At 42.3% G+C, this 22,974-nt stretch overlaps 1 protein-coding gene across 2 annotated transcripts in view; it reads left to right on the top strand.

Annotated features, from left to right (window-relative positions):
• Positions 1 to 22,380, top strand: part of CABLES2 (Cdk5 and Abl enzyme substrate 2) — a 31,690-nt gene extending 9,310 nt beyond the window's left edge. Inside the window, exons 2-10 of one of the 2 annotated variants that reach the window (XM_083146799.1) lie at positions 7,277 to 7,348; positions 8,569 to 8,661; positions 11,745 to 11,822; positions 13,441 to 13,549; positions 15,900 to 16,056; positions 17,105 to 17,205; positions 18,675 to 18,781; positions 20,990 to 21,194; positions 22,009 to 22,380. In XM_083146799.1, the coding sequence (XP_083002925.1) occupies positions 7,277 to 7,348; positions 8,569 to 8,661; positions 11,745 to 11,822; positions 13,441 to 13,549; positions 15,900 to 16,056; positions 17,105 to 17,205; positions 18,675 to 18,781; positions 20,990 to 21,194; positions 22,009 to 22,149 (1,063 nt within the window). In that variant the 3' untranslated portion in view covers positions 22,150 to 22,380. The remainder of the gene's footprint in view (positions 1 to 7,276; positions 7,349 to 8,568; positions 8,662 to 11,744; positions 11,823 to 13,440; positions 13,550 to 15,899; positions 16,057 to 17,104; positions 17,206 to 18,674; positions 18,782 to 20,989; positions 21,195 to 22,008) is intronic. The other variant, XM_083146800.1, reaches the window with a different exon arrangement.
• The last annotated feature ends 594 nt before the right edge of the window (positions 22,381 to 22,974 follow it).

The following is a 22,974-nucleotide window of genomic DNA, read 5'->3' on the forward strand; positions in this document are numbered from 1 at the left end:
CCCAGTGTTTTCGCCGCTGGGTGAAGAGTCTATTTTTTATTTGCTTTAATTCTGGCACTAACACCTCCCTCCTCCACAGTGGCATACATAATCAGATCTGAATCGGAAACGGGTCGCTCAAAGAACTCTGCTTTTTTACCAGATATGGACTATATAGTCCATATCGGTAGTTTATACCGCGTGTATGCACTTTAAGCATGTCATAATGGGAAAACTTTGGCGGTTCCTGCTGAGATGTATCTTTTGCTTTTTCCATTATCAGTAAATTCTTTCCCATCAATGTGCACAGCAAAGAACCGCTAACTTTTACAGTTGTCTTCATTCCTGTACCAGTCAGCCAAAATAGCATAAAAACGTTTTAGGGGGTTATTCAATCTTAGGTCACGGCTGTCGAGCTGGCCCGACAGCAGTGACCCTGTCCTGTTCTCGGTCTGCTCGACCCAGAATTTGCAGGCGGGATTCAATGTCCTGTCTGCAGCGGGACAAGAAGGGGGTGCGGCCGGGAGCTCGGCAGAATGAGCCCGACTGCTTGTGAAGTTGGGCTTGTTCTGCCAAGATCCCCTGTTCAATGCTGTCGGGGAAGACAGCATTGAATAGGGCCCCTCGGCCATCTCCCCCCATCGGGAGATGGCTGTGGGAGATTGAATACCCCCCTTAAGGCCCATACACACTGGGCGACTTTGAGCTGAAAATTGCTCAAAACAACAGGTTTGAGCGGCTTTCAGCTCAAAGCCGCCCAGTGTGTATTGCCCGTCGATGAGCGCTGCTGCGTGCTCCTGCAACATCGCCGGGAAAGCCGTTCATCTGCCGGTTATACCAGCAGATGAGCGGCTTTCAGGACGGCTTTGCATAGCGCTCCGCTCAGTCGCTCAGTGTGTATGCACTGAGCGGCTTTCCCCGCAGCGGTGATTGGCATCATCGCTGTCCATACACGCTGGGCATGGTCGCCCAGTGTGTATGGACCCTTTATACTGTATTATTTGTAAGACTTTCAAATGTATTAATAAGTATATGTGCTTAAATTGAAAAAACGAATCTGTCTTTTTCTTAATGTCTGTTTACACATTGCGTGCCAAGAGTGAATACTTTGTTTTACTATAAATGCAAGCATTCCTATCCGCCCAAACAAGGAAATCCTCATATATATGACACAGCAGGTAGTCACTTATACCTATTAATAAATAGCTCTAGTAAATTCCAGTATCTCCCACTGTCACAGTGTATCTTTGGAAGGGGAATATCTATCTGGGTAGCAGCTGCTACTAGGCCTGGCACCAGATGGGGGCCACCAGCAGCTCTCACTTGCCAGCATTGTGCCTCTCAGTGCTCTGATCACCTCTGCGCTGTCAGCAGACAGGAGCTTAATTCTGACACTTCAAGGATTTTGAAGGACTAGATTGAGATGTGCGCATGACATTGTCGGGCTCCGCATTTAAAATGCCACTGAAAGGAGAAAGAAACAATAATAACATATATATATATATATATATATATATATATATATATATATATATATATATATATATATATATATATATATATATATATATATATATATATAATTAGTGCTACAAGGTGTCAACAGTGCCTTACGGAATATGTAAAAGTACATACCTAAAAGGAAATAGGTAGAAGGAGGGTATTTTACAAACCTTGTTGTTTTCCTTCCGAACTAAAGAGTACACCTGAGAGCATGTTTCATTACCACATTGAGGGGTATTCAATGCCTCTGACGGCGAGCTATATGGTCGAGTATTCAATCCCCTCCCCTTCACTTGCCGTTTCCATCTCGCTGGTTCCTTTCAGCGAGGTGGAAACGGACAGAGTGACCACTAAAACTGCAGGGCTTGCCACAAAATGCATTTGCAGCGATACTCGCCATTTAAGGGGATCCTCGCTGTCCCCTTACATTGAACATGGCGAGGGGGTTTGATAACGAAAATGGCTTTTCCTCACCAAAAATAAGCCATCCTCACCATGGAAAACCCCATTGCCTTGGCATGGAATACTGCCCATAATGATTTCATTCTATAGTACCAGAGTGATCTTCCCTCTAATAATCCTTCAGTGCTGTACATGCAGGGTATTGGGCATAGGGTCGACAAGAGGAAGGTCGACATATCTGAAGGTTGACATGGGGTTTTTCACTTTTTTGTTTTTATCCTGGATGTCGACACAGTCACCATGGACACTAAAAAATGCACCACGTCCCCTCGCATCGGCACAATATTATATTCTCCCACCACGTCCTAGTAGGGCATGAAATACCACCTGTCGGCTCAAAAAAAGTGAAACCCCCATGTCAACTTAGCCCATATTGACCTAATGCATGTGTCGACCTAATGACCCTGTTGACCTTCAGTGGTCAACCCAATGCATGTCGACCTTCCTCTTGTTTTGACCCAGTGTCTGTATACCGTACATGAATGCTACTTGTATTGAAGTAGGCATTCATCCGCTATTAAGATTTCTCAATGGTCTTAGAAATTGTACAGAAGTTAACTCTTGGCTATGGTAAAGTTTGTACATGCCTCTCTGCCAGCTAATTGGTCCTGACTCCTTGGGTGTTTTGTACTTCATACCTCTCAGTTTATATTAAAAATCACATAGGAAGACCTACAGCATTAGTAAACAGCACCACCTACTGACTGAGAAATATACTGATTTTATTATTGCTGTTTTTATAGTTTTAGGTGCCAGAATGTGTGCGTGGTCATCCAAGAGCTAACCAAAAGCTAAATAAATACTGTACAGTGTGCAATGGTAGGAATGCTCGCTGTAGCTGGAATCAGCAGGCAGAGTAAAACAGTTCTCAAGGAACCTGTACCCATCATATGGGCAAACAGTCATTAAAGGGTGGAAGCAATAGAGAGACCTGGAGGGAAGAGGGTCCTGCCTGAGAATTTGCATTCATAATAGTTCTTGACAGTTGTATTATCTAGGAATTGGTGTAGTCATTGATTTAGAGCCTGACTCAGAATATGACAACATAGGGAGTTATTCTGATAACTTTGGTCCCCTCTGCATGCGAAGGCGCATATCTGCACATGTGCAGATGCACTGCGTACTACATGTTCGCTAGCTTGCACCTAGTAGTGGGGTGGCGGGGGGGCATAGCCCATGGGAATTCCCAGCATGTCATGTGAGTTTCCATGAAAACAGTGGGCGTTCCCATGGTAATCACCCGGTGACACTGATGCAGGAGGTGGACAGCTGACATTACCGGATGTTAGTTGCCCTCCTGCATCATGCACAGGGCACTCAGAGAACAGAGATACCATTGAGGGGTCTCTGATCTACAAGCGCTGGAGAAATCATTCGATGGATGCCGGCCATCGAATGATTGCTCCCCGGCTGTGAATGGATTATTATGCAAATTATCCATTTGCAGCCCTGCAGGGTTCGGGTGTGCGAGGGTGTGGTGGCTGGCACGGCGGGTGGCGCTTGGTTCGCAGCATTGCGCGTGGACCAGAATAAGGTCCATAGTCTGAATTAGTCCAAGAAACATACTAGTGTCAATATGGCCATCTCCATACCATTTTTCATAATACTCGGATAATTAAATTTCTCCTTCATTCCTACAGGGGACATTACAGGCTGCTTACACATGGGATAGAGCGGTGGACAGCTAGGAGTCGGCACTTTAAATGTTTTATACTGGCTGGCTATCCCCCCAGACCTCAGTCTTAGAAAAGTGCCCAGAGCTCTTAAGGGGACTGGGTTCTTTGAGGACAAGCAGACAGTCTGCCTGCACCGTTGGAGCCCTGGTGGGTTTGGGTCGCCACCGCAGTTGCCTGCAACTAGCCACGGGTCCATAGGCCAGACACCACACACGCCGGGGCACAAATCGCTAAGTGCCTCCCAGTCAGCAGCGCTATTTTGGCGAAAGAGCGGGCAGGCCATTTGCACGCTCGCATGCAGGGGGTCTATTTCACGCAGGCTAAGTCCCGGAGTTCGCTGCTGGGGGGTCTGACTCGTGTATAACCCTTCTTTTTTTCCTGTTTTGAAATACCGGGTTATTGACTGTGGTGCTTTCACATCGCACATCGACCCGGGTCGACTCAGAAATAATCTGGGTCCGACTGGGGTTATTAGTACGATGTGAATGGGTAATCCAGTCAAAGAAATTTGTAATACCCTGGATCCAGCAACACAGCAATCTGACCCAGGGTAAAAGCAGTGTATTGAGCCGGTCAGAGCCAGGTTGCTTGGCAGTCTTAAGAGGAACCCTAAGTCGAGCTATGGAGGAGGCAGCAGCATCAGTGCAATAGCAGCAGGAGTTTAAGCATACCGTGTATATATAAAGCTGTGTACACATGGTGCTATTTATTCCTTAAGATTTTAACTATATAGGGAATATAAGGGAAGTATAAGGTGATACCTGTGTGCGGCCCCGCATGGTCAGTATGGCAAGTAGAAATAGACTGTGCAGCACAGTGTATTACTACTATTATGTAAGGAAGGCCATGCTGCGTCCCACCATAACCATATAACTTTTGTTTCTTTTTGTTGCGGTTTGTATTACGCTTTGCATAAAACACTATTTACATCTATATTTAGCACTGCTGTTTGAATGTTACTGGTGATTAAAAAAGTTAGAATTTTATTGCCAGTACATGGTAGGAACAGACAGTCCTCCGCTGACGTAATTAGATATTTGTAGGCTCCGTAGCAAAATTTTGTAATTGGCCCCTTTGTACTTCACAATGGCGAAAATGTATACAACACGTAACTTTAACATGGAAGATGGGCCCCTCACAGTCCTGGGCTCTACCTATAAGAGTTATGCCCTTGATCCTCTATAAAGCAATCACCTTCTGTCATCCTATTGCTCATCTCTTGGAGGGTACAGACCATGAGATATGCACTAGTTTTCTATTCTATTTTGCTTATAGAAGCAGCACCAATCGAAATCGAATGCACATCAAATGCCTTTAGCAGCATTCGATGCAGATTCAATCCCACTGCGTGTTCACGTATAGTGGCCAGGCAAGATTGATTAGTAGAAATTGAACGGCATATCAAATTGAAATCGAATTGATGCCAGATCTAACTCTGTGTATGCACCTGTAGGGGTCAGTTCAGTGAGATATTGGTGTTCATTCTAGCACCCTGCATCTTTCAGAACCGGTGCAGTTCCTCTTCCCTGCCAGGGGTACTCTCTACTGTGGTGCTTCCAGCACAAGTCTGGTCTGCATATTAATGCTGAAATACAGACCACACTGTGCTAGAAGCACCACAGCAGATGGCGACACCCCAGGCAGAGAAGAGGAAATGCACGAGTTTTGACAGATAATAAGATATGAGATAGACAAGTCGCCGTTGGAATTGCATAGAAACGCAGCTGAACTCGCTGTGATGGGAAATACATTTGTACAACATATTTTGTTTGAAAAATAAAAGGTAAATTATCTCCTCAAATATCTCCCACCACAGAATAAATAAAACCCAGAAACATGAACGCCAGTATTTTCTAGTCCACCTGATCCCTGATGTATGGAACTATGTTTGGATGCCTGGACGGTGGAATATACCCAATAAAAGGGAAAAGGCTGCACAGTGACACACTCGTGCTGCTACTCCCCACTTTATAGCTACTTTATAGCTACAGTTAAGCTTGGCAATTAAACTGATAAATGTTTTGATTTAATTCTCATTTAAACGGCACCTCATCAAATTGAGCATAATAAGAATGCCATTTGAAATCAGTTCATGAAATAGGATGTTAATGGCTTTCTGGCAGGACTACTTACATTTTCCAGAATATTTTAAGTAATTGTTAATAAGGGTCATATTTTATAAACTACAAGTAAATGTATAATTTAATGGAATTTATACGGCACATAATTCTTAAGCATCACACTCATTATGGCGCTGTAGTTACTCTAGTGATTAAGTATCTGTAAATAAACAGCGGGTTTAGGATAAACTCTACAAAAGCTTTGTTCTACTTGTTGTGGACCCACCAAATGGACGTATATATAAGTGTCTACACATGCACTGCCAGGGTGAGAAGACAAAGGGACAGAGAGCTAGCCCACTACTAGCTACTGATGGGATCAGGCAATATCAGCCCAACACTATGTTGTGACTACCAGAATCGCCTTCCCTCATTCTTCATAATACACACTGATAGAGGAGGGATTAATACCAGTTCTCCACCCCACCAAATGGTGATTACATACCTCTGGAAAGCAGAAATTGGCTCCACGCACATTTGCGACTGGCTATGGTCAAGCGATAACATGGAGTCAGATGCCAAATTTTTATCAGTCTAGTTTGTCTGGTTAAAACATTTTAGAGTTCCACATAGAAAAAAAAACGGGTAAAAACCCTACTATGTAGAGAATTTATTCAAGCACTTGGAAAGGGGTGTTCTGTCAAGCAGCCTTCCACATAGGCCAAGAGTCTGTACAACTTCTGCCTCCTTCACTGACATTTTCTAGCCATGCAATTATTGTTTTATTTTATTTAAAGGGTTTCCCCCTGGTCTCTTTACATGGAATGGAATGTCCTAAATGCATGCCAGTGCACAAAGAATTGTTGTTAGCTGGAGAACTATGCCAGTATTCAGGTTACAATCATGATAATGTAATGTAATACCCTATTACTGCCTACCGTGGCTGTCCCGGGCCAATAGTGGGGACGGAGATGGAGAGTTAAGTCAGAATATTACTTGAGCTTTGTCCTGGCATCAGGCGCTAGTCTTTAGCGTGCCCAAACATAAAAATAAATGGGGGAGAGGTGTACTTCAGAAGAGACACAAGTCCCAAGTCAAGACAGTAACACTTAGGAATATTCCTCCTATGTATAAAATATTTTCTGCAGGTCTGTGCACTGCTGGGGGGGAAGGCATTCTCCTAGAAGACTGAAAGAGCAGCACAATTATACAGTGTTATGGCAATTGTAAAAACCTCATGTACTTCTGAACTATTTTATTTTTCTGAAGATTTTTTATTTTACTTGTTATGTAGCTCTCAGATGCATTCTCTCTCCCCACCTTATCCACTCTGTACTATTTTAACATTAATCCTGAACTAGTTACCAGCCACTCAAAATGACAGTAAACACAACAGCAATGTCAGTGCTTCTCAGCTGTGCCCCCCCCCCCCCCCCCCCCAAGGTGCCAAGGTGACCAGCTTTAGGCATCCCCAGCAGATGTTTGGCCATGGCTTAACCTAGCACCTCTGTGATCTCTGTGAGAATAAATATCGGTATTCATATTAAATCCTGAAGAACATTTGGTTTTATTCTTATGATTGCCTCCCTTTTGCAGGCAACGTCTTATGTCTCAACGGTGCTCCCTAGACTTTCTAGACGACTTAACAGAATTTCCACCCATACAGAGGTATTTTTCTAGTCACAAATTGCCTTTAACTATCAAAACTAATTTATTGCCTCTTTATATTAACATCAGTGCATGCTAATACTATGTCATCCATGTTTTATGTCACAGAAGTGCCTATTATTTGAGTGAGAACTTGACAGGCTGCTCTGTCATACGTACCAGTTTAGCCCATACTGTATAGCTGTAGACACGATTTTTATATTTTTTGTAGCTTTAATATATTTGCCACCCAAGGACTCAACATTAGTTTTGTAGAACAAATGTTTTCAGAATTGTGCAAGTAGCTTGTGTATTCCTATCAAGATATAATGCCCTGTGCTGCAGAACAGGAAACCAAGGGCCCAATCAGTTTGGTGCAGCGAACATCGCAGCTTACCGAGTATCTGAGGCGCCGCTTATCCAAATGCACGGTCCCCCCGCAGCCCCTTGGTAACATGCGAGGGTATGTGTAACGAAAAAACATCCCCTCACATGCCTCCGCTGCAGGAGAAATCATTTGATGGTCAAATGATCGAATGATTTCTCTCACCTTTGTAAATAGAAGTCTGTGAAAACTTTTATTTGCATGCACCTGGAAGAAGACAGGGTGGGCGACTGATGCCCTGTGACATCACCCGGCAGGCATCGTCCGCGAGCTTAATCTTGGGAAAGCCCAGCATTTTCATGGGGTCGTCTGCCCCTCCCACTGCAACAAACGGTCCTGCGGGTGTGTGACTCGCCAAAGCCGTTTGTTGCTGGGGTCTGCACATGTGCAAACATTCATTTTGTTCCCAGTCAACCAGAATCGAGGCCAAGTACGCAGAGTACATCTTATTTATAATGCATCTGTAAACATTTGCATATGGTTTAATTAATAATACAAGTGTGCTTTGCAACGGCATTCGGCATTTTAGTTGTATTTTTTTATATATATATATTTTAGTACCAGTCCTTAATTTATAGTAAGTTTTAAATGTGTTCATACCTTTTCAGATTAGTATATTCTGCAATAACCCTGTGCTAGGACCTAACGTCTGTCTAATTGCAGGGTGTTGTGCTCATGTACATCTGCCAGGACATCACTAACTTGCCCTTTTTTATGCCATACTAATCTGCATGCATTCCACTTGCTCCTCTCCTTAGGTTGCTCTGGTAGTTATTCACGTCTTCCTCCTGGGCCTACAACATGGTGTCACTGCCTTCTAGTTTATGGCTTTGTCTGTGTCCTCCATCTCTTACAGGTCCAAAAATATCTTGGAATCTCCACGGAACTCCGTTTTGAAAAAAACACACTTCATTAAAAATATGAGGCAATATGACACCCGGAACAGCAGGTAGGAGTCAATGTGAAGGGTTTTGTGTGTTAATAAAGTAACTAATGACAGATAGGGGCTTATCTAGCAAGAAGGGAAATCTATTGTAGATGGGATGTTGCTCTGGGCAACCAATCAGAATCTACTTATTTATTTAGCACCTAGAATCTGAATGTGTTACCCATAGCAACAGCCCATCTTATATAGAACTCTAATTTTAGTAAATCATCCCAATACAGGGAAGTTCAGTTCTGCTTCAAGGCAATAATGTTACTACGAGAACATCACATCACTTAACAACATTGCAAGTTTTGCCTTAAACTACAGCAGGGAAACGCTTGTTGTTTCAGACCATGTATGGTGTATGTGTGCGCAGGTGACTGTGACATTAATGTTCATCACCAAATCTCTCTGAACATAATTTGCCCCACAAAGTCGCATCGCATGCCATGCCATATAATCGCATGCGATGCGATGAGACGCGCTTATACCCGATTTTTAATTGTACAGGCACCCAGACCCGATTTTACATTGTACACCTACCCTGATGGGTAATGACAATGTAAAATGCCCCCCCCCATTGTTAACGCTACCCCACTATCAACGCCAACCCAAAGCGTGGTGAGTGCAGCGAGCCCGCGAGGGGCGGTGGTATGCGTCCTCCGACCTTTTCATACCCCCACTATCCACGTCGGCGTGGAGTTGATTTTATATAGTGTGGCGAGCGCAGCGAGCCACCAAGCCCGAAGCGTGGTGAGCGAACGCGTAATACTTGTGAAGTAATGCACGGGGCTCACTGCGCTCGCCACGCTTCGGGCTCGGTGGCTCGCTGCGCTCCCCACACTATATAAAATCATCTCCACGTCGACGTGGATAGTGGGGGTATGAAAAGGTCGGAGGATGCGTACCGCCGCCCCTCGCCACGCTTCGGTTGGCATTTATAGTGGGGTGGCGTTAGCAATGGGGGGCATTTAACATTGTCATTTCCCATCAGGGTGGAGATACAATTAAAAATCGGGTCTGGGTTAGCATGTAACATTGAAATCGCGTCGCATGGCATGCGATGAGACCCGCTATTAAAATTGTACACTCATCCCGGGAAAAGCCTCAAATCGGGTCCATCGCATTCCATTGCATACCTTAATTAGTGGTATGCGATGCGACGGGCGCCGTGATAATACACAAGTACCTAGGATACTAAAATAATTGAGTTCTGTCATAGCACTACCATTATATCTGATATTCGAGGAATCAATAAATTCGTGGACTATACCAAGGGACTGGCGCATAGTACCAATATGGAAGAAAGGTAGCAAAACTAATGCTGAAAATTATAGGCCGGTCAGCCTTACATCTATTGTGGGGAAAATATTAGAAGGAATAATAAAAGATTGTATCCAAAATTTCTTAGAACAGAAGAAACTGATAAGTAAGGCTCAGCATGGGTTCGTCAAAAATAGAGCATGTCAGACTAATTTAATTAGCTTCTATGAGGAAGTCAGTAGGGGGCTGAACTTAGGGAAATCTGTTGACGTAATACTTCTTGATTCCGCTAAAGCTTCATAAAAAGTTATTTGATAAAACTAGGTAATTTAAGGTGTTAATCCAATTTGTAATTGGATTAAAAATAGGTTGCACAATTGGGGACAGAGAGTGGTGGTAAATGGCATACATTTCAGCTGGGGTAAGGTCCAAAGTGGAGTCCCGCAAGGATCAATATTGGGACCTGCCTTGTTTAATATATTCATTGATACAGACAGTGACATAGTGAGTAAAATTGCAATATTTGCATACGACACAATATTGAGTAAGGCAATGAACTCAGCAGAGGATGTGGATACACTACAAAATGACTTAAACTGGAAAGGTGGGCGGAAAGTTGGAAAATGCAGTTTCATGTTGATAAATGTAAAGTAATTCATTATGGGAATAAAAATTAACAAGCTACTTATAGACTAAGTTTAGTTTTTATAGGGAATTCTGATGCAGAGAAGGACTTGGGGGTCATCATAGATTCAAAATTGGGTAATAGTGCACACTGCTCAAGTGCAGCACCAAAAGCAAACCAGACACTGGCATGCATTAAAAGGGGAATAAATTCAAGGGATGCCAATGTGATAGTGCACAAGGCAAGGCATTGGTGAGACCACATTTGGAATACTGTGTTCAGTTCTGGACACCGCACCTTTAAAAAGAACATTAATGAATTGGAACAGGTACAGAAAAGGGCGAATAAGCTAGTAAAAGGTCTCGAATCCAGTAGAATACAAAGATAGGTTAACAGGCTGAATATGTTTTCAATGGAGAAACAGAGGTTGAGAGGTGATATGATTAGTATGTTCAAATACAGGATTTAGAATCATATGGAACTGGGAGATGATTTGTTCACTAACAAGCCTGTACTTAGGACACACGGGCATGTACTGAGGCTTGAGGGAAATAAATTCCATACTGAATAAGGAAGAGGTTTCTTCACCATTAGAGCAGTAAAATTCTGGAACTCATTGCCGGTGGGGGTGATTACAGCAACTACTGTTAATGAATTTGAATCGAACTGGATACATTTTTGGCCACTAAGGAAATCCTATAGATGCGACTTATTCAAGATTCAAGTCAGTAGTTACAAGACAAATAGGTTAAAATTGATGGGCTAACGTCTTTTTTCTGCCTTAATTACTATGGGGTTTATTCTAGTTCATTCTTTCTGACAAAATCCTTCTTAGATGGACAAAACCATGTGCACTGCAGGGGGGCAGATGTAACATGTGCAGATAGAATTAGATTTGGGTGAGTTATTTTGTTTCTGTGCAGGGAAAATACTGACTGCTTTATTTTTACACTGCAATATAGATCTCACTTTGAAGAAAAACCCCACCCAAATCTAATTCTCTCTGCACAAGTTACATCTGCCCCACCCGCAGTGCACATGGTTTTGCCCATCTAAGAAGGATTTTGTCAGAAAGAATGAACTAGAATAACCCCCAATGTTACAATGTTACTATATTACTATATGTTGGTGCCATACAACGGCTGTTGGTAATATCATTCTGCTTTCAACATATGTATTATTGCAAGTTACACATAGTGGTCTCTTGTTTTTCTAGAATTGTCTTGGTTTGTGCGAAAAGATCCCTGTGTGCCGTGTTTTCTATCCTTCCTTATGGAGAGAGCTTACGTATCAGGTAAAGTCTTCTGCTTAACTGGTTTATGTACAGTAGGTGGTGTGATCATATTTTACAATTAATTCAGCAGTAAGGGCTCATACTGAGCGAGTGTGGGTGGAGACGGAGCCTTTACCAGCAAGGGTGGATGTGATTGTATAGTGATGCTATCCTCTATATGAGGACTTCAATTAGGCCATAACATTTAAAAAAAAAAGATAATTACTATTTGCAATGGGTTTTTGGCCCTTGCGTAAAATAACCTGTTTTTGGGTGAAGGCAAATGTGATTTTTGTGGACGGGTGAAAAAAAAATGGCAGATGAAGTGCTGGCTTACAGGGATCTGGGGGATCAATTAGCTATGGTAAATTTGCCACGGACATTTAAATTTCCTGTTGACTTAAAATGATTTTTTAGAATGTATTGTTTTTCACACCTTAATGGTCGTTTCCCCCTTACTGTACAGCAGTGGTGTCAAACCTATGGCCCTCCAGCTGTTGTGGAACTACATGTCCCAGCATGCCCTGCTACAGTTTTAGCTATCCATTATATAAAATATGTGGCAGGGCATGCTGGGACGTGTAGTTCCACAACAGCTGGAGGGCCATTAGTTTGACACCACTGCTGTACAGCCACCACACTGCAGAATGCATTTAATATCTGCTGAGCTCTGTAATTATTTAGCAGGATGATATATCTCATCCAACATATGCCTGCTTTCTGTTTATAAATATAGGGGATACTTAGGCTTTTACAACTGAATTTAGGGCCTGGTTCAGACTCAATCAGTCGCTGGCGAATTTGGCCCCGTTTCCGATTTGGGTCTGCACATGTGAGACTTTGCACATGGGCAGACCCCCTGTGCGATATTGCTTTTGGCGAGTATCACACTCACCAAGGCATTCGCAGGGGAGGTTATGAAAACGCTGGGCGCTCCCCTGGGGATGCAGGTGGTAGATTTGTGCTCGGGGTGGGTGGCTGATGTCACATGACACTCGCCCCCTTTTCAGCCATCTCCGTCAGTTCAGACTGACTATCATTTCTGAAGGGGTGAAAAATCATACGATGGTAGGCCATCATCGAATGATTTCTCTACCCTTTTGCCGCATGTTTGGGGATGTGCCAGCGTAATCCCCTCGCATACTAGAAAGGGGATGCGGGGCGTTCAGCGGGGTGGTGGGTGGCGCTGACCAGTTCGCTAAGCTGTGAGTATACACAGCCCAGCAAACAGATCTGAAGCAGGCACTTAATGTGAGTATGCCCTTCCTGTTTTAGATATTATAGGGATTTCATATTAATATAAAGTTTAACAATTGTCTTTGTGTATTATGTCCTGTTCATAGTTTGTGGAAGAGCAGAAAGGAAGTGTGTGAGGCAGGGGAGACGTTATTGTCCTTTATAAGAAAGGAGTTGTGATCCTGCATCATAGGTCACACAGAGTATCTCTCCTATTAAGTCCTGCCATTGTGCACTGAAAGCAGGATAGTGTGTCTGTTTGATTTTTGTGCTTAGACTGGGAAATTATAAAGATCCGAAAGGTTCTATAACTGATTTTAAGCTAAATTGTTTCCATCGTCCAGAAGACTGCAGATTATTTTATCAGCATCTTCATGCATATGTTGGTGCATTTTTATTGCAGTGAGTTGAGAGTGGAGGGAACAAAGCAGCGACACCCATCGGGTGGTACCCCTTCTACCTCCGACACAGTGTTTGGATTGGAAGGTGTGGAGCTCGGGGCAGATGGTGAGGTAAGACATCAGTTCAGTACCATTATCCCGCAGGAAAATATACTTTTCAATTTTCAAAAACTCTCTAACTTCAAAATGTTTTTCCTTCATTCTTTGAGCAGGTGATGACTCTTGTGCCCTGGGCCACATTTTCTTTATTTGGCTTCTGGTTCTCTTTATTTGGCTTCTGGTTTTCCTTGGTTATTTGGCTTCTGGTTTTCCTTGGTTTTTTCCTTTATCTGCTCTGATTTGTGGTTAACCAAGGCAAGCATGGTCAATCAAAGACCTGTTGGAATAGATTTAAAGCCCACCATTCATAAATTAGAAGTCTATTCTGAAACGGATACTTCATGGTATAAACAATTATTTTTGTATTAGGTCACAAAATTTGTCCTCTCAGGTACAAACCATACACAGTCAGCGACTCATGTATAGATGGATGAAAGTTGTGTGGACTGTGCCCCAGAAAGGCCTTGTAATGCTGCTTGTATACTCGATGTACTAGATGTGTCTATCTCTGGTAGGGTAGCATACGCCCCTTCTATACTCTTGGAGTCAACAGTAATGTGTGATATAATGTTATTGAGTAATGTTTACTTTTCTCAGTGCTGTGACTTTTCCTGCAAAAATATACATCAGTGTTGTACCCTAATGTAGAAAAAAACCCTTGTCCACAGATATTTGAAAAGAGAGGTTTCCCCATTGAAATAAAACTCCTGCACACCTTAAACAGATTGCAGATATTTATTTAGTAATGGATCTCCTTGGTAGTAGTATTATCCTATTTGCATAAGAGGGAGGGATCAAAACATGCAGGCCAATAAGAAAAAGCAGCATATCCTCGTCTATTTGCATTTTGCATCCAAACAGGCACATACAGTATGAAGCTCTCAGCATGGTCAGCATTTTGCGATAACCGGCCCTTACTTTACTTTGGTCACACTTGCCAACCCCCTTCCAACCACTATACTGCCTATCCTAGTGGAAGGAGTTGTAAGTGCAAAATTAACCCTAACACAGGATCAGATGAATAACGTACTGATGCAAATGTGATCGTTGCGTTTCCTTACAGCTCTACATGAACCATTTTAATGATGTATTACCTAATTTTAGTATTGTCCTTGATTGTGTCTTCAAACTTGATCTGGGCACACACTATATGATTTGCATCAGTTGTGTATCAGTAAATTATACAGTGGATACGCACTAGACATGAACAATGTAGTTATCATGCACATCAGTTTTAGCCAAGTTCAAATCATCATTATTTAATCTGAGGAATTTAGCTAGAATGAAGCATTTATGGCCATCAGATCTTTCTACATTCCTACATTTATGCCATCACGCTTGGTATTGTGATTAATTCAATCCAGATGCTCAGACTTATTATATAGACTATTGCACAGACCCAAAAGGTTCAAGTCCTTAGTAACAACTGTTAGTCTGCTCACCGGCTAAGCATTTTTTGGAGGAGTGTGTTCAATATGTTGGCTCACCTGTAATATGGAGCACGCCCCAATGTGCACCTAGCGGCTTGTCTGAGGCTTTTCTCAGGGAGCCCGTTTCGATGTGCCAGTGCCGCTTGTGAATCTGCTGGTGTACTGTGCTGTTACTGAAAGTTTTAGCGTAGTAAACAGCTTCTCTATTATTTCTTAAACTTGGGATTTGCCCTCTATAAGTATTACCAGTCAGTGGTTATTCCCAATGTATTTTATTTTTATTTTAATAGAAAATGTAAGTTGTTTTGGCTATTGGTAGTACCGTCCTAGATCTTTTCATATTCATTTGACTGTTCTCTTGGTGTCCCTGTCTTCAGGCCTGCATGCTACAAATCTGCAATAACAGACTGAAGGTTTATTTATTGTAAACTCTCTTTTCTGTAGTCTATTATTAATTTTGTTTCTTTTTGTTTTGTTTTTTTAATCTGCAAATATATATAAATATTATCTTTTAAGGTGCCCATACACGATACAATTATTGTATGTAATTTGAACTAGATCGCATCGCATACATTTTGCAATGCAATGAGATGCAATCTAGTACAAAAAGTCAGTGCAGCACACACTTTCTGAGCTGTGCGATGGGATATGCACGGGAATACGCATCTCATTTCACCCGCCAATTGTACCGTGTATGGGCACCTTTACTCTGCTGAACAGCACCCAACCTTAGGTCTCTGTCACCTTAATAAATACTTCAGTGTCCTGTCCCCAGATGCAACTAACCTAATTTACCATGAACTTGTCCTAAACTGCCTTGTACTCATTTATGTATTCTGTTAGGCGCTGCAGAACCCTTGTGGTGCCATATAGATTAACAATAATAATAATTACTATTGCTACCATGTTCATTCAATTTTTATGTATTTCAGGTTGTTTCGTATGCAAAGTTTTTATACCCAACAAATGCTCTTGTCAGGCAAAAAGATGACGATCCGGCACCACAGGTCAGACTTGGTTCCCACGAGACTTCCAAACGGAACTTCAGCAATGTCCGGTTCACTTCGTTGTCTGCAGGGGCTGAACTAGGTGATTCTTTTGCAACCCTTCCTCCTACAGTATTTCAGTTTGACACGCCTCACCTACATTGTTGATGCAATCATTTTGTGGGCCAAGTGAATGTTCCTGAGAGTGCGTTAGTTTTCTACATCGCTGAGCTAAGTAGCAAGAATAAAACTTTAGCTGATAGTTCAAATACTTTGCTATAGTTGCCCTATGTGTACTGTCTAGGTTTTGCCTAAGTTCTCTCCCATACACCTGGCATCAGTACACTGAACTGCGCAAGACGCCTAGACCACAGCGAATGGAAAACACCACTGACGGTGTGCTGTAGACCCATGGCTGCGAATTTAACTGCACAGGAATTAGGGCCTAATTCAAACCTGATCGCAAAGCACCTTTTTCTAAAATGGACAAAACCATGCTTCATGTGCAGAGAGAGTTCGATTTGGGGGAGTTATCTTGTTTCTGTGCCGGGTAAATATTGGCTGCTTTATTTTTACACTGCAATTTAGATTTCACATTGAACACACCCCACCCAAATCTAACTCTCTCTGCACGTTACATCTGCCCCATCTGCAGTGCAGCATGTTTTTCCATTTGAGAAAAAATGTGCTTTGCAATCCGGTCTGAATTAGGCCTGTGTATTAAACTTGTGTCACAGATCAAACGCCATGGAACTTTGTGTGAGAAAAAGCCACAGCCTCTGCATCATAGGGGTATATTCAATGCTGTTTTGGCAAGCTATGACTCTTTTGCACACAGATACACAAATGTCGCACATCAGATCGATCAGGCTAATCTAGCAAAGTAGATTGTTGCTCCCAATTGTTTTATTTGTGTGCACATTTTGAGCAAGAATGATGTTTTGGTACGACTGAGAACACATCTATATTGTGAAAGTCCTCAGTCAGTATGTATGCGTAGTATTAGGTCACATCTGGCTTGTTTCTGTTGCATTGGTTTTTCAACGTTTACCTCAGAAGCCCCATATGTCCAAGATGCTTGAATGTCACCTCTATCACTAATCGCGTTCTCACAGACAGCACTCACTTTTCTCAAATCTTTTCTGGATTAGGTTCTGAAGCAGACAGCATTGAATACAATCCCAATCTTCTGGATGACCCGCAGTGGCCCTGTGGAAAACACAAGCGTGTCCTCATCTTCGCTTCATATATGGTAAAAAAAAAATGTTTTAAACCAACGTATTGTAAAGTTTTGCAATACATGGAGAAAAGGAAAAGATACAGGATCACATAGTGTAGCCAGCGTGAACCAACAGTGCATCAATTATAGAGCCAGAATAAATAAATACAAGCAATAGAGAAACTTGACTGAACAAATTCAGCATTGAGCTAAACTGTACAGGTCGAAGATAGGAAATCGAACGTACGTATTTGGGAGGCTGAAAACCTCAAAGATGTCATAGTACAGCGCAAAACAAAAGGTTATATAAGCATAAGAGCAGTGAAAAGAAAATAGGATATTGGGGGGAGAGTGTTGGCATGGGGTGGCCTTATCTGATGTCGACGTGAGGGTATATGTGTTAGCTTTCATGAAAGAACAATGGAAATAAGAGATCTCACTATCATTAAAGGAATATGTCCAAAAGCCAGAGGTGAGTGCACCATGGGGTGTAGAGCAATTGTATACAAATCATGAGTAACTTATGGGAGGTATTGTGTAAATAAACAGATATTTTATCCATCAATGCCAACTGCCAGATTTTATTTAGGTGTTGCTGATGGCAAGGAAGGTCACTACACTTCCATTGTGCCATTAAACACGAGCATTATTAAAAATATGTAGAGCAAGCTTGTTTGCATGTTTGCTGAGGCTCTCTATTGGGCAGCCAAGGATAATAGACTAGGGAGGATTGGTCAGTGGAACCTTAAGACCTTCTGAGAGGAGATTCATTACCATCTAAATATTTAGCCATTTTCGGGCACAACTATCATATGTTAGAAAAAAAATATATATTTTTTAAATCCTACCTCCAACACTGGTCTGAGGTAAAGCGATACATTTTAAGGCGATGTGCAGGTGCAAAGTACAACTTATAGTAAATCTTTTATGCATTATCCTTAACCAAGGAGAAGATCGAGGATTTAGAGACCCTCTCCTACACCAAGTGGGCTCCTCAAATCCTTCTTCCACTGCCCGGTGTAGCCAGTTGCTTTATACTGTTAATATAATTTACATTGCAGGCAGGCTGCAGGTGTAATATTCCACTAAGACCTATTGAGGCACTCATGGAGTTGCATATCAGGTAACCATCTGACAGAGGGTTATTCAGACCTGATCGCTGGGCTGCTATTTTGCAGAGCCCTGCAATCATGTAATCACCACCCAGCCAGAGTGAAATCCCACCCTATGCAAGTCTGTGAATTGCTGTGCAACTCACTACTGCTTGACCTTCTATTAATGGCTGTACAATTAGGTGTTCTATTACCGAAAACACAAATGTAAAGGGGATGGCCCTGAGACCCAGACCTTAATGTTTTCCAGTAACTAGTGTTTAGTGGGAGACATGTGCAGCTCATTTACATAGTGTATTTAGAGAGCAGTCATACATTTATTATGCTATTTTCACCTCAAATTGTCTATAAATGACACTGTGGCCAATAAATGTGTACATCACTTTCCAGACAACAGTCATTGAATATGTGAAACCATCAGACTTGAAAAAAGACATGAACGAGATGTTTAAAGAGAAATTTCCTTACGTGAAGCTAACCCTGAGCAAGATCAGAAGGTGAGTGGACACTGTATACTGGCCTGGCGATATGGAAGATCACCTAGGGCCAAAGCAGACTTCCGGAGCTCCATTTTGTTTCATCGGCATATCACATTTTCTCATTTCTTCTAGCCATTTGTTAGTCAATGTTTATTAAGGTGTACTAGTTATCTATACACTGCACTGTAGCCATTCTGTGAGCATACACCAACCTATCAGATTGCTTTAGTGATCTCACTCTCTCAATTATGCTGGTGGTAGGGGAGTGCGTATGTTGTAATACATACTCAACATTAAGCACATTAAACCTCCATTTCTAACATATAAACATGTTATACATTTTATAAGGATGAGATCTAATCAGTCAGCTTTAGTATTATGGCTTCCAATAAAAATTGCAGATATATTGGATATTCTTTTTTTGTGTAATCAGTTTTTATTGAGTTTGACACACACAAAGAGCAAACATTTGTTTCAAACTGTGGAATAATAAAGACAGCTGTAAAGAAAAACAGAGGATTTACAAGTCAACTAGATTAAATAACTGTGTTACATAGAGCAATTCATTGAAACGGAAGAATCATAAATTCACATAAAAATTAAGTAAAGGAGAGAGAGAGAAGAATACGAAAGGAAGAGGGGGGTAGGAGCCTCTGTTTGTAAACGTATAAATAATCACAAATTTGGAGTGGAAGTCATGTATGACTAATAATCATCAGGAGATTTATATTCCAACCATGGGTACCATATGGCAGTAAAGCCGGGTAGCTTGCCTTTGGAGGAATTCAGTAGGTCATCCATTGACATAAACTAATTTAGTCTTTGCGGGACGGAGGAACTGAGGATTTCCAGAGAACAGGTATAACAGAGTGGGCGTCAGTATTCCTGTGTACCTTTTTATGAGGTGCTAGTTGAAAACTTATTTTTTTATAGTGTTTGCCATGAGGTGCCATTCCAAATTTGAATCTGCAGATTCAGTTAGTGGCTAGGTTTACCCTAGAGATTTTCAATTGGGTGCCACAAGAGTGTAAGCACTAAAGGCCCCCATACATTAGGCTGACTTGTATGGGAGGGGGGGCTGTTGTGGAGAGCCGGGCATGTAGTGGGCGGGGGAACTCGCCGAGGGGACCAAAGCGCTGAGTTCTGGGAACGCAAGCCGGGTGGAGGGAGCAACGGGGGCTGCACAGGGAGCCGCTGCCTTCAGCGGGAGCAGGGGGTTGCGCAGGAAGCTGGGAGGAGAAGATGCTGCCGGGCAGGGCGGGAGGAGAGCACTTAAAAAAAAAAAAAAAAAAGCCCATACAAATGAATGGGCAGCCATTGAATGGCCGAGACCTCTCTCAGCCAATCAACGGCTTCCTATTCTTTGTGTGGGCTTTTTTTTTTAAGTGCTCTCCTCCCGCCCTGCCCGGCAGCCGGGCAGCGTCTTCTCCTGCCCGGCTCCATGCGCAGCCTCCTGCTACCGCCGAAGGGAGCGGCTACCTGCACAGCCCCCGTTACTCCACCCGGCTTGCATTCCCAGTACCTGACGACAGAAGCTTCCTCCTCTGCCCAGCATCCCCCGCCTGCTGCCATCAACCGCCCGTTGGCTCCAGGCTGCACATAAGATTTAGCAAATGTGCAGCCCGTCCTTCCGACTCCAATCCGATGCACACGGGACCGCACATCGGGTCGGGCGGGATGTTTATATGGGCGATTTGGGCCGATTCTTCAGAATCGGGTGAAATCGTGCCCATATCACCTAGTGTATGGGGGCCTTTAGATTTGTGTCAGTTATTTTGTTTCTGTGCAGGGTAAATACTGGCTGCATTATTTTTACACTTCAATTTCAGTTTCAACACACCCCACCCCACCCAAATTTAACTCTCTCTGCACATGTTACATCTGCCCCACCTGCAGTGCACATAGTTTTGCCCATTTCCCAATCAAATTTGTACTGCAATCAGATCTGAATAAGGGCCTTAATGCAGATATTTTTCTTGCAGCCTCAGGAACATCGAGAACAATTCCTCTGGGGTTTAACACATGGGTAACCTATAGATTCCAGTCTGTTAACCTAGAATCTATGGTGTAACCCTTTAGGACTTTGCAGAGTAGTTGAATAGCTTTACCTACACTGTAAACGCCAAACCTAATGAAACATATATGTTTGCAGTGCAGTCTTGTCCATTGGCTTTACTTTGCAGAGCTTCCATTTTAGATCACCTCTTTTTCATTGTCTCCTTTCAGCTTAAAACGGGAAATGAGAAACGTGGCTCAGGAGTGTAACCTGGAACCAGTGACAGTGGCTATGTCTTATGTTTATTTTGAAAAGCTGATATTACTGGGAAAGGTGAACAAGCAGAACCGCAAGCAGTGCGCGGGAGTCTGCGTACTACTGGCAGCTAAAATCAGCAGCGACTTCAAGAAGCCTGAGCTGAAACATCTGTTAGATGTAAGTGTTTATGTACAGTGTCTATCTTCCCTTTATAGACTGTACTATCCCAACATTTGTGTTTAAGGTTGCATTACACAAGACAAAATCCAAATATTCTTCAACCTTAGGGCAGCAAAAACAAATTCTGTCCTCTGCTATCTATTTACATAGTTACATAGTAAGTAAGGCTGAAAAAAGACTTGCGTCCATCTAGTTCAACCTGGTATAGATATCCAATGCTGATTTGGAAGGTTCTGATATTTTACAGACAGATTATATTTGGATATATACAACCAGAGAAGTGTGTTCCATCACCTCCCATTACTTTTAAAATTCCACAACTTTATTAGTTAGATAGTTAGACATGGGGCGTGTAGGATACATCATTGTGGTACTGGGTGAAACAGCTGCCACAAAAGAAAGCAGAAGTCATACGTTTATAGGCTTTACTGACTTATTTCCCACTGAGAAGAACAATTGTTGCTATTTTAGGTTGGTTGGGCAGTTACCTTTTTAAGCTAATTCATGGAGCTCTCCCAGGATATCCAAAAATCTCAGAATCTGTTTGGTTGTTATGGGCAACATCCCCTCTTCATTTATAGAAATGTCAAGCCTTATGTCTGCTCCTTGATGGCTCTGCTGTAAAGTGTGATCCCCTCTCTTTCACTGTTTGTATGTTTTATGGGCATTAGCTATTAGGAGGCCCTTTTTTGTCACGCAAATGTTTTTTTTGTTATGGGTGACTAGTTTGTTTTTTTAAATGTATATAGTATAATGGTAATTAATAAATGCCTGCAAGTTACTCATTTATTTCCTTCTTACCACATTACAGAAGCTTGAAGAACGTTTCCGGGTTAACAGACGGGACCTGGTTGCATTTGAGCTTACTGTACTGGTAGCTATGGAGTTGGCGCTCTACCTCCCAGAGGCCCAAGTTTTACCTCATTTCCGTCGCTTGACCAAGCAGCAGTAGTAGAAATCCTACCAGAAGCCACTCCTGCACCTTCTACCCACATGAACTTTGATACAGTTATCTGCTACTCTTTGTTACCTTTATGAAAAGCTCCAGGAAGAGTCAAGCGTCCATTCCGTGTTTCATAGCTGCAGCGGATGCCATACTGAATGGCATTGCAGATTATTAAAAGCAGTATGGGCAAGCACACCCCTAGTGTGGTGGTGGTGTTGGCAACTTTGGCAAATACTACATTATTTAGTACGTGTCTGATTTTTGCATAATTGCACAGTAAAAAAATAACTCCCTTCATGTAAGGCTGTAATATGTCAGTCTGCCGTCCCACTGAAAATATATTGGAAATGTGAAATTCAGCCTATTTTGATCAGCAAGGTTTAGTAGCTATCCATCAGTATTTCTCCTCTAAAATTATACTTTTACAGGTTCCCCCCTTGAAATGAAGCACATTTAACCCTTTAGTGCCTTTTGTAACGTGCTTGGTGATCACTCTGGCATTGAAGATCTTATGTATAACCAATGCTGGTGTCTTCAAAATACCCTAGTGGACGCTATCATGTTATGGGCAAGGATTCTCCCGGGAATAAGGCATCTTTAAGTAGGCCTGTCCTGGAACAAAGATCTTAGAAGTAACAACTGTAAAATTTAGGAATAGTAGGCAAGTAAGGCAATAAATATTCACAGGGTCTATTTTTATAACATATGTGGAACTATTGATTTTAAGCTTTTATGTTTTTCTAAGTTTTGAGGTTTTTAAGATTATTTATTTGTTGCTCTTTACAAAGTGCACATATCTATATCTTCCATGTAGGCACACACGCACGCACA

Source organism: Crinia signifera, chromosome 6, assembly GCF_055691185.1.
Source record: "Crinia signifera chromosome 6, ASM5569118v1, whole genome shotgun sequence".
Lineage (NCBI taxonomy): Eukaryota > Metazoa > Chordata > Amphibia > Anura > Myobatrachidae > Crinia > Crinia signifera.